General features: G+C 41.5%; 1 protein-coding gene across 2 annotated transcripts in view; it reads left to right on the top strand.

The window, feature by feature from the left end:
* The window catches only part of osbpl2b (oxysterol binding protein-like 2b), a 74,033-nt gene extending 60,020 nt beyond the window's left edge, over positions 1–14,013 (top strand). For both annotated transcript variants that reach the window (XM_078418706.1, XM_078418707.1), the window contains 3 exons: positions 1,463–1,586; positions 9,631–9,721; positions 10,167–14,013. In XM_078418706.1, coding sequence (XP_078274832.1) covers positions 1,463–1,586; positions 9,631–9,721; positions 10,167–10,269 — 318 coding nt within the window. In that variant the 3' untranslated portion in view covers positions 10,270–14,013. The remainder of the gene's footprint in view (positions 1–1,462; positions 1,587–9,630; positions 9,722–10,166) is intronic.
* The last annotated feature ends 257 nt before the right edge of the window (positions 14,014–14,270 follow it).

The raw sequence follows: 14,270 nt of genomic DNA, 5'->3' as shown, positions 1-14,270 counted from the left end.
TCAGCATCTGCCTGTCAAGAACTTCAAGAATTTTAATTGCTTGTGTGAGATAATTGTATATGTCAATGTCTTTCCGATACTTTCTTTACCACTTTCTTTCTGTCTCTTGTTTTTAAATGAATGAATGAATAAGTTTATTGGCCAAGTATGTGCATGTACAAGGAATGTGCCTTGGTGCTCCGCTCACAAATGACAACACAAACACACAGTTAACAATTAAGAATAAATCTTTTCTGGTCCCCTTCTACATGTATTTACTGTCAATTTTGCCCTTATGTTTTCTATTTCCACATTTATAGCAGAAGCTTTCTATGCAAAATTTATTGTACACCTTTTATCAGTAAATTTGCTAAAACAGTACTTTTGACACTCGTATGAGTGTGCAATCACCTTTTGCAAATTTCTATTTATAAATATAGGAATATAAATTTTTATCAACCTCTTTTTGATGGCAGTTCCATAGCAAACTGATACTATTTACTTGTATATATGTCAGTAATTAGGAGATTTCAGCACATGTGCATACAACCTTGGAATCCCAATCTTGTTGACATGTTCCTGTTGCTGAGTCTGTCATTGAGATCTGCTGTTACATTCTGTATAATATCCAGCAATGGAGCACAAACTATCTGAAATTAATTCTGCTTGTAGATCTTGCACCAGGTTAAAGAAAGGTAAATTACTTTTTTAAATTGGCCATATTTGCTGTAATGGTTTTTAACTTTTCATTTTCAGTTTAAGGTTTTAATTTCACATAATATTTAATGCTTTTGTATGTCAGGGACATGGAACAAATTTGACACCTTGACAGATGGCAAATTTGGGAGCTTGAGGTAGCTATTTGTTCAAAGATTTTCTACCAATGTTGGGGTAGCAGCTTGTTCGGGTCCACACATCACTTGCTTATATCAGCCAAGCCTGGGCGTCATAATTAAAAGCCAACTGAATCCATTTAATATTTTTTCTTTTGGACTGAGATGTTTGGTTTTCTGAACAGCAAGGATAGCTAACAGGCTCCAGGTAGCAAACTCCAGATAAATTTAGAGGTTTCTTTCAAAACAAACAGTGGATTTACCTTGTGATTACATTTAGTTCCCAGTCTCATTTTGAAGGTAAGATTAGATTTTTTTTAAAAATAATTGGGGTTGCACTATTGGGAGAAAAAAAATCCTTAAAGACCGAGTCAACCAGAAGCCAATCTTAGAATATGGATGTGGTTATTTTATCAGTAAACGGTTTGACTTTTTGACCCATTTGAACATTTTGCTACTGTGGTTAAAAACTAAAAGGGAATCTACTGACTTTAATATATTTTTGAAACACTTGAACCTTAATGTTTAGCATTTCTTGTTTTAACAAATACTCTTGGAAATGCAGAGCATTTATTGATTTGATGGGTATGGTTGCTATGTTAACACAATTGTGAATAACATGTAAACAGATAAAATGTTTCCATTTATAGATGTATAATTTCACTAATTTTGCAATGATGTTGAATGAAATGGATGACGAAATGAAAGGTCTTTTGGCACCAACTGATTGTCGTTTTCGTCCAGATATCCGAGCAATGGAAATTGGAAACATGGGTATGTATCGAAATTTAAAAACTTCACTAGAAATGGAATGCAGTTTATACAACCTCCACCACAAGTGCATTAATTCCAATATTACTAATGGTGCAGTCGGTCCATCTTGAATGGATTCTTCCTCCTTGGAACTTGTTCCCTTTGACTTGAGAATCTGATGCTTTCTCTACTATTTCATCTTTAATCACATATTAAACACTCGATTTTACTAGTTCTATTCTGGTTGGAGTGTGGCAGTGAAGTAATCAAGAGGTCGGGTTTTTGAGATGTTGAGTATTGAGAGCCAGACACTGAGAAGCCAGGAGGAGAGTTGCTGGGAGCTGTTCCTGCAGGGAGTCACACCACCTCCATTAATAACCTTGAATATAATCTATGGTCAGGCATGGGAGAATATGACTGCAGAAGAGGCAGATAGAAGGATCCAGAGGGTAGCTTTTTGCAAAGTTGCAGCCCTTGTGCTTGTCTAAAAGGTATGAGCATGTTCCCTGTGTGGATGAGGATGGGGATTTGGATGAGGTTGGGGACTTCAAGGAGGATATGCAAATTGTTGATTGCATAGGCAACTATTGAAGTGCAGTGATTGATAAATACATCTCTTGATGCTCCTGAACACATCATCAGTGAAGTAACCTGGGGTCATTGGGTGTTTCCGGTCTTTCAACATCAGACACTCTCGCCCGGGCGACCTAGCCATTGTTGATCAGACCACGACTTGTGTTCAGCTGGCATTCGCTCCTCCCCATGGACCTCCTCTCCTGATCCAGAGCCATCTCGAGGCTTTCTCCGCTGCCTCAGTGGTGTTCTTGACGACTCTTCTCTTAATTCCTGTGATGCCCAGTGCACTCAAGGCCTTGTAGAACGATTGCCCTGCAAAACCTCGACAGCCAACCTCGATGGGCATACACCTTGCCTTCCAGCCCTGCTTATGGCAGTCTATGACCAGCTCTTTATACTTGGTCTTCTTTCACTCGTGGGCCTCCTCCAGACGGTCCTCCCACGGCAATGTCAGTTCCAACAAGACAATGTTTTTGGTTGCCTCTGAGACCAGGAGGATGTCCGGCCTCAGGGTGGTTGTGCCGTGGGGACTTCAGCTGTTTCACCAGGTCTACAGAAACCAGATTAAGTTCGATTAAGGGCTGGGCAGGACATCGTACAGTGCCTGGACTAGGAACTTGATACACTGTGGTTCAGCCTGCCAGAGCTCAGTCCATGTGACTTTTCGGTCTATGGCCTGCTCCCACCTTGTCCAGACCCCCTGCTGCCTCAGGCCAACCGCTCTGCTGGTCCTTTCCTCCTCCACCGCTGCCCTCACTTCCTCCTGGACCAGCCTGCGGCTCTCCTTCCCCTTGGCCTTGTCAAACTGGGGAGTTGGGAAGGTTCCCAGACCAGCTCGAGCCTGAGTGACTGCTCCTACCAGGACTCTGGCGTATCCGAGACTCCGCTTGCAGCACAGCTTCGCCAGCTCTCCACTTCCTCCCAGTTTTCACCTCCACCCCTGCCTGAGCCACCTTGGGGTTGCTGGAGTCCCTATACAGCATCACCTCTCTGGCCCGAGTCACCTTAAACTCCTCCAGGGACTTCAGGGGCAGCTGGAGCTTGGTGTTATTATCGTAAAGGGCAATGCTGCTAAGGCCCCTGGGCAGTCCCAGCCACCTCCTGAGGAAGCTGCTGACTTTCCTCTCCAAGCTCTCTACGATGGAAATTGGGACTTCGAAGACAAGCAGTGGCCAGAGTATCCTTGGCAGGATACCACGCTGGTATATCCACGCCTAGAACTTGCCGGGAAGCCCTGACCGGTCCACCGCTCTCAACCAGCTCTCCAGCTCCTGACAAGTTGCCTGGACTGATGCTGTATCCTTCAGGCTGCTGTTAAACACCTTGCTAAGACTCGTCAGTGGCCTTTCGGAGACAGTTGGGATTGATATCCCTTCAACGTTGAAGCGGAACCTATCCATGACTTTGCCCTTCAGCACCAGTGACCTTGGTTTTCCTGACTTAAACCTCATCCTTGCCCATCCAATCAGTTTCTCCAACCCTTGCACAATCCACCTGCCTCCTGGCACTGACTCAGTGGTGACAGTCAGGTCGTCCATGAAGGCCCTGATTGGTGGTTGGCGTATTCCTGACTTGGTCCAAGGGCCCCAGCACTCTGGTTCAGCAGACTTGACAATCATGTTCATCGCCAAGGAAAAAAGGATCACAGACATGGTACAGCCTGTGATGATCCCAACCTCCAGTCTGTGCCGCTCTGATGTTACTGCCCCTGCTGTGACTCTCATGCTGAACTGGTTGTAATAGTCCAGGATGAGATCTGCCACTTGGCCCAGCACATGATGCTTGGCCATGACTGTCTGGATCAGCTTGTGCGGGATGGAGCCGTATGCGTTGGCCAGGTCAAGCCAGAGCACTGTCAGGTCTCCCTTGTTCTCCCTGGCTTCTCTGAGCTGGGTCACCACTCCCGTGTGCTCTACACACCCCGGCACTCCAGATATGCCTCCCTTTTGCACTGAGGTGTCGATGTAGACATTGTTGGAGAGGAAGTTGGTCAGCCGCCTCGCTACTATGTCGAAGAAAATCTTGCCTTCAACGCTTAGCAAAGAGATGATCCTGAACTGATCAATTCCCTTGGAAACTTCTTCCTTGGGGATCCAGGCTCCTTCAGCGAATCGCCACTGCTGCGCCACTTTCCCTCTCCTCCAGATGACTTTCAGGATCTTCCACAGCCGTTTCAGTAACAAGGGGCAGTTCTTGTTGACCTTATAGGGGACTTCACTCAGGCCAGGGGCTGAGCCAGATCTTGCTCTCTTCACAACGTCCTGGACCTCTTTCAGGAGTGGCTCTCTACTGTCAAACTCCTTGATGGGTGGAGGTGGTTTTATCAGGATGTTGCACTGGCCTAGTGCCTGCTGCCTGACGGGGTTGCTGTAGGTGGTCTGTATGTGCCGGTCGATCTCCTCCTTAGAGCAAGCCAAACTCCCACTGCGCCTCTGCCCTAGCAGTTGTTTGGTGAAGCCGAAGGGGTTGGCTGGGAAGGATGCTCGCTTCCTGACTCTCTCCTTCCGGTGGAAGGGAAAGAGAAATATGATCGATATCGAGGATGACAGAAAAGAGAAATATGATCGATATCGAGGATGGTATATTAGAACACATTTTTTTTGCCTGAGCCGCATGTAAATTACCTGAGGATAAAGAATTTGGGGGAAGTAAACATGTGACTCCAAGATTGGTGTGGGAGAAATGAATTACAACTCATGGGGCACTAACATCAATCCTGAGGGAAGAATGAGCTGTTCCATTGGGTGTAGCTTTATTTGAGCAGCATAGGACCAAGGTCCTGGCAAATCACGTTAATGGGGTTCTGGACAGGACTTTGAACTTGGGGATGAGTGGTGTGCAGGGTTCAAGTGAAGGGAAGTCTAGTAATTACCACAGATGTGAGGGAGCAGTGTTACAATCTTATCGTGAAGGGCTGAATGAAAATACAAGCTTGCAGGAAGGGGCTGAAAATATGCTGAAATTGAATTTGGAATAAGCAAAAATTGTAAATGTCAAAGCTGGAGGCACATTATCTGAATGCATGCAGTAATTATAACAAGATAGAAATGGAATAAAAATAATTCAATTTCATTGCTACTGCAGATATGTGGTTGCAGAGTGATCAGGACTGGGAACTCAGGATTGCAATTATTCAAAGTTTGAAGGAATAGGCAAAAAGGGAAAGGAGATGGAATAGCATTGTTAATCAAGGAACTTATCAGCACAATAGTGAGTATTGATGATGGATGCAGTTGATCATAATCTGGATTTGATTTTGGTGGAAATAAGGGAAAGCAGGAAACGTCATTGCGGGTGGGAGTGATCTATAAGCGCCCATTGGAGGATACTGCATAAAAAGTTTGTTCGAAGTAAATGGCCATTATCATGTGTGGTATTAATCAGCATTTTGCTTAGACTAATTAAACAGAATAATACAGTGATCAAGGAATTTGTGAGATAGATCAGAGAATGGTTCTTCAAGAAATTTGTTAAAGAACACTAGAAGCATACTATCAGATTTGGTTATGTGTAATGCAGTAGGATTAATTAGAGATCCTGCATTCAGGGACTGTACGGAATAATGATCACAATATGATATTCTACCAGACACAGTTTGAAGGGAAGAATAATAGGTGATATTTCATTTCATCAAGCCCCTCTTTCCAATTAGGTTAAATTGTTGCTGTGTAAAGTTTGCATCTGCCTTCCCAAACGCTTCCCTCACAATGAATATTCTCCACTCTGCCCATGACTTTCCTTTATCTCGGTACTGGCGAAGCTACACAGCATGAGTCACCTTGACAATTACAGAAATAACTTTTCTTCTTCCTCACCATAATTTTTTTTTGTGATTACACCATTTATAATCTTTGCTAATCTTTGCTTGTGTTCTGCAGTATCTTTTCGTTTTAGCTCAAACAGTTGAAGGCATTTTATGCATGCTTGTCTCTTAGGGTATATTAAGTGCCCTAATGTAGCCTTGTGTCTTCAGAATTGCAGGCAGTCAGGTTTGGTTGCCTACCTTTTGATCTATGAAATCATTTCTTTATTCCTTTTATTTTGATATGCATAGTATTAATTTGTTATTCTGGGAGGATAAAACTGTATTTAGAGGCCAGGCTGAAACCTGTGCTGAGACTTGGCGCCAGCTCTCGGACACCGCCTCATTCCTACCACTTCACTATGACGAACACCAGGCCACCATCTCCCAGATCATTACTGACCTCTTCAACTCTGATGATCTCCCCATTACAGCCTCCAACCTTGTGATTCCACAGCGCTGAAATGCCCGTTTCTATCTCTTTCCCTAAATCCACAAACAGGACTGTCCTTGCAGACCCATGGTTTCTGCCTGCTCCTGCCCCTCAGACCTCATCTTTAAATACCTCAATTCCATCTCAATTCTCCCCTTGTCCAGTCCCTTCTGACCTATATCCAAGACGCCTCACACGCTCTTTAATGCTTCAATAGTTTTCAATTCCTAGGCCCCCATTATCTCATCTTTACTATGTACATCCAGTTCCTTTACATCTCCGGTAGACGCAAAATCCTGGAGTAATTCAGCAGGACAGGCAGCATCTCTGGAGAGAAGGAATGGGTGACCTTTCAGATCGAGACCTTTCTTCAGACTGATGTCAGGGGAGTGGGCGGGGCAAAGATAGAATGTAGTCGGAGACAGTAAGATTGATGGGCGAACTGGGGAGGGGATAGAGAGGGAAAGCAAGGGCTATTTGTAGTTAGAGAAGTCAAATTTCATACCGCTGGCGTGTAAACTACTCGAGCGAAATATGAAGTGCTGTTCCTCCAATTTGCACTGGGCCTCATTCTGACAATGGAGGAGGCTCAGGACAGAAAGGTCAGATTGGGAATGGGAGGGGGAGTTGAAGTGCTGAGCAACCAGGAGATCAGGTAAGTTAAGATGGTCGGAACGGAGGTTTACATCTCCATTCTTCACCAGAAAATTCTCAGGGTTCTTTCTTGAATTGGGACCCAATCAATTCCCCTCTACTAACACCCTCCTTTCCCTGGTAGAACTTGTTCTCATTTTCAACTTCTCTTTTCACTCCTCTCCCTTCAGATAGAAGATGTGCTGTGGGCACCTGCATTGCCCCTTACTATGCCTGCCCTTTTGTTGGTTACATTGAACAGTTCTTGTTCCAAATATACACTGGCACCATCCCCCAACTCTTTCTCCACGATATAGATGACAGCATCGGGGCTGCCTCGTGCACCTGGTCTGTACTTTTGATTTCATCAACTTTTCTGCTAAATTCCACCATACCCTAAAATTCACTTGGTCTACACATTTCTCCCTTTTCGCGATCTCCCTGTCTCCATCACGGGCAGACTATCGACTAACGTCTACTGTAAATCTCCTGACTCCCATAGTTATCTGGATCCTCTCCCACCGTGCCTCTTGCAAAGACTCTATCCTCATCTGGCAATTTCTGTGCTGCATCAGCTCTCAGGATGAGGCTTTCCGCATGAGGGCATCCAAAATGTCCACTTTCTTTAGTAAACGTAGAATTCCCCAGTTGTTGTAGAGGAATCCCTCGCCTGTGTCTCCTCTTTGTCCTGTAGTTCTGCTCTCTCTCCTCTTCCCCCAAAAGGAGCAAGGATAGAATTCTGTTGGTCCTTGTCTTTTAGCCCACCAACCTCTGCATCCAACACTTCTTTCTTTGACACTTCTGCCACCTTCAAAGAGCTCCCACCAAGTCAAGTCAAATTTATTTGTCACATACACATACTCGATGTGCAGTGAAATGAAAGTGGCAATGCCTGCGGGTTGTGCACAAAAAGAATTACAGTTACAGCATATAAATAAAGTTAATAAGTTACTAAACATAGCACAAAAAGTGTCGACAAAAATTTAGTCTCTGGGGTTATCAAAGTTGACAGTCCTGATGGCCTGTGGGAAGAAGCTCCGTCTCATCCTCTCCGTTTTCACAGCGTGACAGCGGAGGCGTTTGCCTGACCGTAGCATCTGGAACAGTCCGTTACTGGGGTGGCAGGGGTCCCTCATGATCTTGCTTGCTCTGGATCTGCACCTCCTGATGTATAGGTCCTGCAGGGGGACGAGTGTAGTTCCCATGGTGCGTTCTGCCGAACGCACTACTCTCTGCAGGGCCATCCTGTCCTGGGCAGAGCTGTTCCCAAACCAGACTGTAATGTTGCCGGACAGGATGCTCTCTACAGCCCCAGAGTAGAAGCAATGAAGGATCCTCAGCGACACTCTGAATTTCTCAGTTGTCTAAGGTGGTAAAGGCGCTGCTTAGCCTTAGCGGCAATGTGCGTTGCCCACGTCAGATCCTCTGCGATGCGGACTCCCAAGTATTTGAAACTGCTCACCCTATCCACAATAGACCCATTTATCTCCAGTGGCGTGTACGTCCTTGGATGTTTAGCCCTTCTGAAGTCCACAATCAGCTCCTTTGTTTTAGTGACATTCAAGAGGAGGCTATTGTCCTGACACCAGAGTGCCAGATCAGCCACCTCCTCCCGGTAGGCCTTCTCATCGTTGTTGGAGATCTGTCCCACCACCACAGTGTCATCAGCAAACTTGATGATGGAGTTTGAGCTGAACCTGGCCCTACAGTCATGTGTGTACAGGGAGTACAGTAGGGGGCTAAGGACGCAGCCCTGGGGGGATCCTATGTTCAGGGTGAGGGAGCTAGATGTGTGTTCTCCCATCCTGACCACTTGGGGCCTGGCAGTGAGAAAGTCCAGGACCCAGGCACACAGAGGGGTGCTAAGCCCCAGTTCCAGCAGCTTTTCAACCAGTCTGCTGGGGACTATTGTGTTGAATGCTGAACTAAAGTCAATGAACAGCATCCTCACATAGCCCCCCTGGCTGTCCAGATGAGAGAGAGCGGTGTGTAGAACCTGGGAGACCGCATCATCCGTGGACCTGTTCGGACGGTATGCGAACTGTAGTGGGTCCATGTTGCGAGGAAGGAGGGCGCAGATGTGCTTCTTGACTAGCCTCTCCAAGCATTTCATGACAACCGAGGTGAGGGCCACCGGTCGGTAGTCACATCTTCCCATCCTCATCCTTTTCTGCTTTCAGCAGAGACCACTCCCACTGCAAGTCCTTGGCACATCCCATCCCATACAAACCACCCCCTTCCTGGGTACTTTCCCCTACAACTGGAGGACATGTAACACCTGTCCCTGCACCTCCCTCATATCCATCCAGGAGTCCTACCAAATGAGATAGGCGTTCACATATATCTTCTCTAACCTTGTATACTACCTTTGATGCTTCCAAAATGGCTTTGTTTACATTGGCGAGACCAAGTGTAGACTAGGTAACTAGTCTACATTTGCATGATATCAAATGGAGTGAATTAAATCGGTTGAAGGCTGGCTTCTTTGTTGAGGTCCTCGGGAGAACTGTAAATATATTAATGCAAACATAATGCCGAAAGCCATTTATGAACAGAAGCATTTTACTGGAGTATAGCTTTAGTCATAACATGTTGAACACGTCTGGTTTTGCAATTGACAGATTTTGCTGGTGCAGAGAAAGAAAGATTAGAAGAAAAACAACGAGCTAGTCGTAAAGAGAGAGCCAAAAATGAAGATGAATGGAGAACCAGGTTAGTTCAGATTTCCAGAAGCAATGTGGAGTTAAAACCCAAGAAGTAACCATTAGAAAAGACTGCTGATTTTGTGCCCAGCTTTAATATTAGTGATGGGTTTTGGGTTTGTACTGTGAATGGACAGATAAGACCTATTTATATTCCTAATTCTTTTGATTGAATAATCACATCGTGTTTGTTCTTTATTTAAGCCTGTTATTTAACAGGGAACAAAATGCTTCGAATTGTACATTGATTTGTTTAATGTCACACTGGCACATGTTATGCTTGCAAGAGGAAAGCTTCTGATAGCATTAGAATACTGATTATCTAATAGTGGGCTCAGTAAAGTAACATTCTGCTACTTGAAGTTGGGCTTGAATGGAATGAAACAAGGCAAAGTCTTGATTTGATTATTTCTGAAATGTTATTTAAGTGGCTTGATTGTAACATTGTTCTACAGATGGTTTCGACAGGATATCAATCAGCACACACGAACGCCAGACTGGATTTATACAGGGAAGTATTGGGAAAGAAATTATGAAGATTGCCCTGATATTTACTGAGGATTTTAATTCTCAAAAGTTTTGTTGAATGTCGATCAAATGACTTTAACATTTCTACTACTTCTAAAACTTCTACCCTGATTTTGTCTGCTTTTACTTTGTTTAACTCACACTGATGTCAGTCCCAGAATCTCTTAATTATAATGTTTATGTGCAATAACCGACAAGAGGTTTTGGAAGAAATTTCCATGACCTTCATATATAAATAATACAATGCTTGAACTTGACAGCATTTCTAATCTGGTATAATGGTTGAGTTCCCAATAGTTACTTTTTAGGTGATTTTCCTGCTGACCTCCCCACAGTCCTCTAAATGGCCGATTGAATTCATCAAGTGTGTAATTCACCATACAGACTCGAAGGGAATAGATTTGAACTTTGGTTTGTGCTGGGTTAGAAGATCTCATTTGAGTGCGGGTGCTGCAAGGCCAACCCTGAATAAAGAGTGAATCAACTGGCCAGGGGTTTGTGGCCTGATCTTATTCAATGACTGTTGCTTGAAGCATGCGTTTATAAACAAGGGGCAAGGACAAAATTGGGTGCGGTTCTAAGGCCCACTTAGGTGAAATAGCTTGCAGTCAGTCACTACAAAGACTCGTGGATGGAATATGGCTTGGGTGAAATACCAGAGAGCAGCTGCTGTGCATGGAACTACGGAGAATGGCGTCTACAAGAGAGAAATGGAGAAAAACTAAGCAAGAAAGAGAAGAGCTTAAAGAATTTGCTTTACCAGAGCTTATGACTTGAAACTAGGTACTTGTGTTTTAAATGCTTAATGAACATAAATCTATGTATGTAGGTCTGAATAAAAGTTGCAATTCACTAGAAAGGTATAAACATCAACTTTTTTTTCCTTATTTGTTTGCCCCAAAAATACCGCGTCACACTAGTGCACATCTGGTGATCATTTTATGAAATAGTTACAGAATGGGAAGTTTTATTGAAAATGTTGGGAACGGGGAAATATATAATTTTTAATTGGGGGACAAAAAAGCAGACCTCTGTAAATATATTACCAGTAATCAGAATATTGTACTGGGTGCTATGTTAGATGCTATCAATGAACCTATAAATTGGTGAATGGGATTAAAATACATGCAGCTGTTAAGCAGCCTTTAGACTAAACAATTTAGCGGTGTTACACACCTTAATGTTGAAAATCACATACACAATACCTTTTTTACTGTTTTGCTGCAATAGGTAATACATTTTCTCACCTGAGTTTTCGTGATGGTCTTTGAAATTTGAAATTTAGACTTTTAATCTCCCTTGCATTCCAGTACCTGAAATATGACTGTATCAAGATGAATCTAAATATATTTTGCTGACATAACAAAATTTCATGTATTGCCTATTATCATTGATAAAATATGTCTTCAGTTAACTAGTGTGCATATCAGTATGAACAGCATTTTGCAAGTCTTAGTGCAAATGTCAGCAGTGAACCATCTTTGTTCATTTGTTTCCTTTCTTTGTCTGACAATGACATCCCTCTCTGTGAGAGTGATTCTTTATTTTTAACAATTGCTCTTTTGCAGTAATCCACTTTGATGCATGATTTGAATGTCCCCACATGTATACTGTTCTAGAAGTATAACAAAACAGAGTTGCTTGCATCATTGTTTATGTGAAATTTTGCAAATCCAAACATGAACAAAAAATTGTATCTGTATGTGTTTTATTGCCAAAGTGAGATTTTATTTTATTCATGTGTGCACATGTAGATGTTCCAAAGCCATAATGTTATTTCAACTTGGATTCGCAATATAATTTGTGGAATAGGGAATCAAATTGTACAAAGAGAAGTTACTGGGATTGAAATGATTGGAAATGTTGCTAATAAATTGGTGAATCATATTTACTGATAATTGTTGTGAATCAATAAGCATGCTGGAAATTAAAGAACAGCAGTTGCAATCCCATTGAAGAGCAGAAATGATTCACTATTACGAAAACACCAATTACAATTTTAGTTTTAAGAAATCACTATATAATTTCCGCTTGTGCAGCCCATCCAAATATAAACAGGTAAGGCCATTTTTGTATTTGGTGGTGGGAAAGTGGGAATGATATGGGAGGATAGGAATGGCAACCCCTGAAACTTCACACCCTAAATATTTGTCCTTTTGAGTCTTGCACATGAAGGAGATGAATGGTTCTAAAATATAATCAGACATTTTGAAGTATTTTGTAAACTGCAGTAAAGCAAATTTAGTTTTCCCCAAATTGTACTGAAGAGTATAGAAGTACGGTTACAAGCGGTGCTGAAGTACTCTTGTGCAGTCAATCTTTGGGGCAAAACAAATGTATAAATGAGGTTAAACATTACGCTACGATTTTATAGATAAAATCTAATGTGATTTGGTACTGTTTGTTATTTTCCCAATTGTAAAAGAAATTTACAACCGGTTAATAAGGTGTTGAGCGGGATATTTTGCTAATGATATTGGGGTGCGCTTGCATAAATTGCACCTGCTGTTGATGTATCTTCAGCAGACTACATTCACCTGATTGCTAATAACAGCTGAACAATATTCTTTTCTATATGTGTAAAAATTGAGGTAATTTATCCTGAAGACGGTATTGTCTTTTGTAAGGAAATTAAAATTTATGATGTGCATGTTAGATACATGTTGCTTCCGAAATAAATCTCATCACTAAACTAAATAACATACAATATTTTTACCCCAAGAAGTTGTTTTTGTCTCTCGTGCTAAATCTGCAATACATGAAACACATTTACCCAGATCACGTATAATTTGAAAATTTGTGCATAAAGTACATCATTATATGACAGGAAAAAATAGGTTGTTATCTGTTAAGTGAAGGTTTGGAAAGGATACAATGATATATTGTACTTAAAGATGCCTTTATTTATTCTTTCAATCATAAGGGAAGATGTTTCAAACTCTCAAAGGTATGTCATGGTCAATGTTTTATGTTTCCCTTTTAAAATTTTAATTTTGGCTAAACATTTTAAAATATTGCAGAGAATAATCTAGGTTTGTTGTTCATCTGAAAATTAAAATATAACCTGGTAAGACATTTATGGTACTAAAGATTTGAAATATATGAATACGTAAAGAATTGATTTTATTTTTGATAGTTATAACTGTCTAAACGGTAATTATAGGGGATGTTGTCTCTTTTCACATTTAAGCTTGTAAATCTTGGGCTTCTAAAATTAGTGTTTGTGACTTACACAATTGTCACAACCTGAATTATGTTCTTTGTAATTGTAACTTTGTATGTCTAGAATACTACTTTTTTTCCTCTCAAAAATCTCAAGTTAAATGGTCTATCTCATTTTCCACACTTTGTAAAATTGATATCTCTAAATTACCCACATTGTAAATAAATGTTGCACATCGGCATTACATTCTAAACAAAATAATGTTATTTGAGCTCGTGCAGTGTTTATTTGAATTGATGTTCCAAAATTGAAGTTCCATTTGCTATCTAGTTTATATCAATAATCTTGTACACTGATTTGTATTCAGTATTGAGCTACATAAGTTCAACTCATTTTGCCTTCCAAGACAGCTGCTTCTCAGTTGAATCGTTAAACAGTTGTTTTTTTTGCCTTACTAAATGTTGCATGAAGAGTTCAGTTCATAAAACACACACTTATGTAAAATTGACTTATTTTTATATTTAAATGTCAAAGTCCATTAATAAAGCTTCAAATCAGTTGTAATATTTTTCAGAAGAGCCTGTATAATTCTAAATTAATGTATGTTAACAAGTCAAAATGTATAAATATTAAAAATAAAAAAATGTTGAAGTGTATATCAGTTTTTATGCAGCAACTAGATTTACTATGCCTGTAGCAAGACAGGAAAGTCATGTCTCAAGTTTAGAACTGGAGAATAATGTACACTTGAAAAATAGTGACATTGTTTAAATATACTGCCTTTTCGGAATAATGCACATATTATATCTGAAGTCTACGTAAACCTCGGAAAGTGGTGATAAAAGGTGCAATATTATTGGGTCAAAGC

Source organism: Rhinoraja longicauda, chromosome 22 (genome assembly GCF_053455715.1).
Source record: "Rhinoraja longicauda isolate Sanriku21f chromosome 22, sRhiLon1.1, whole genome shotgun sequence".
NCBI classification, from domain to species: Eukaryota; Metazoa; Chordata; class Chondrichthyes; order Rajiformes; family Arhynchobatidae; genus Rhinoraja; species Rhinoraja longicauda.
Note: the sequence above shows the minus strand (reverse complement) of the source record. Positions and strands in the feature narration are given on the sequence as shown.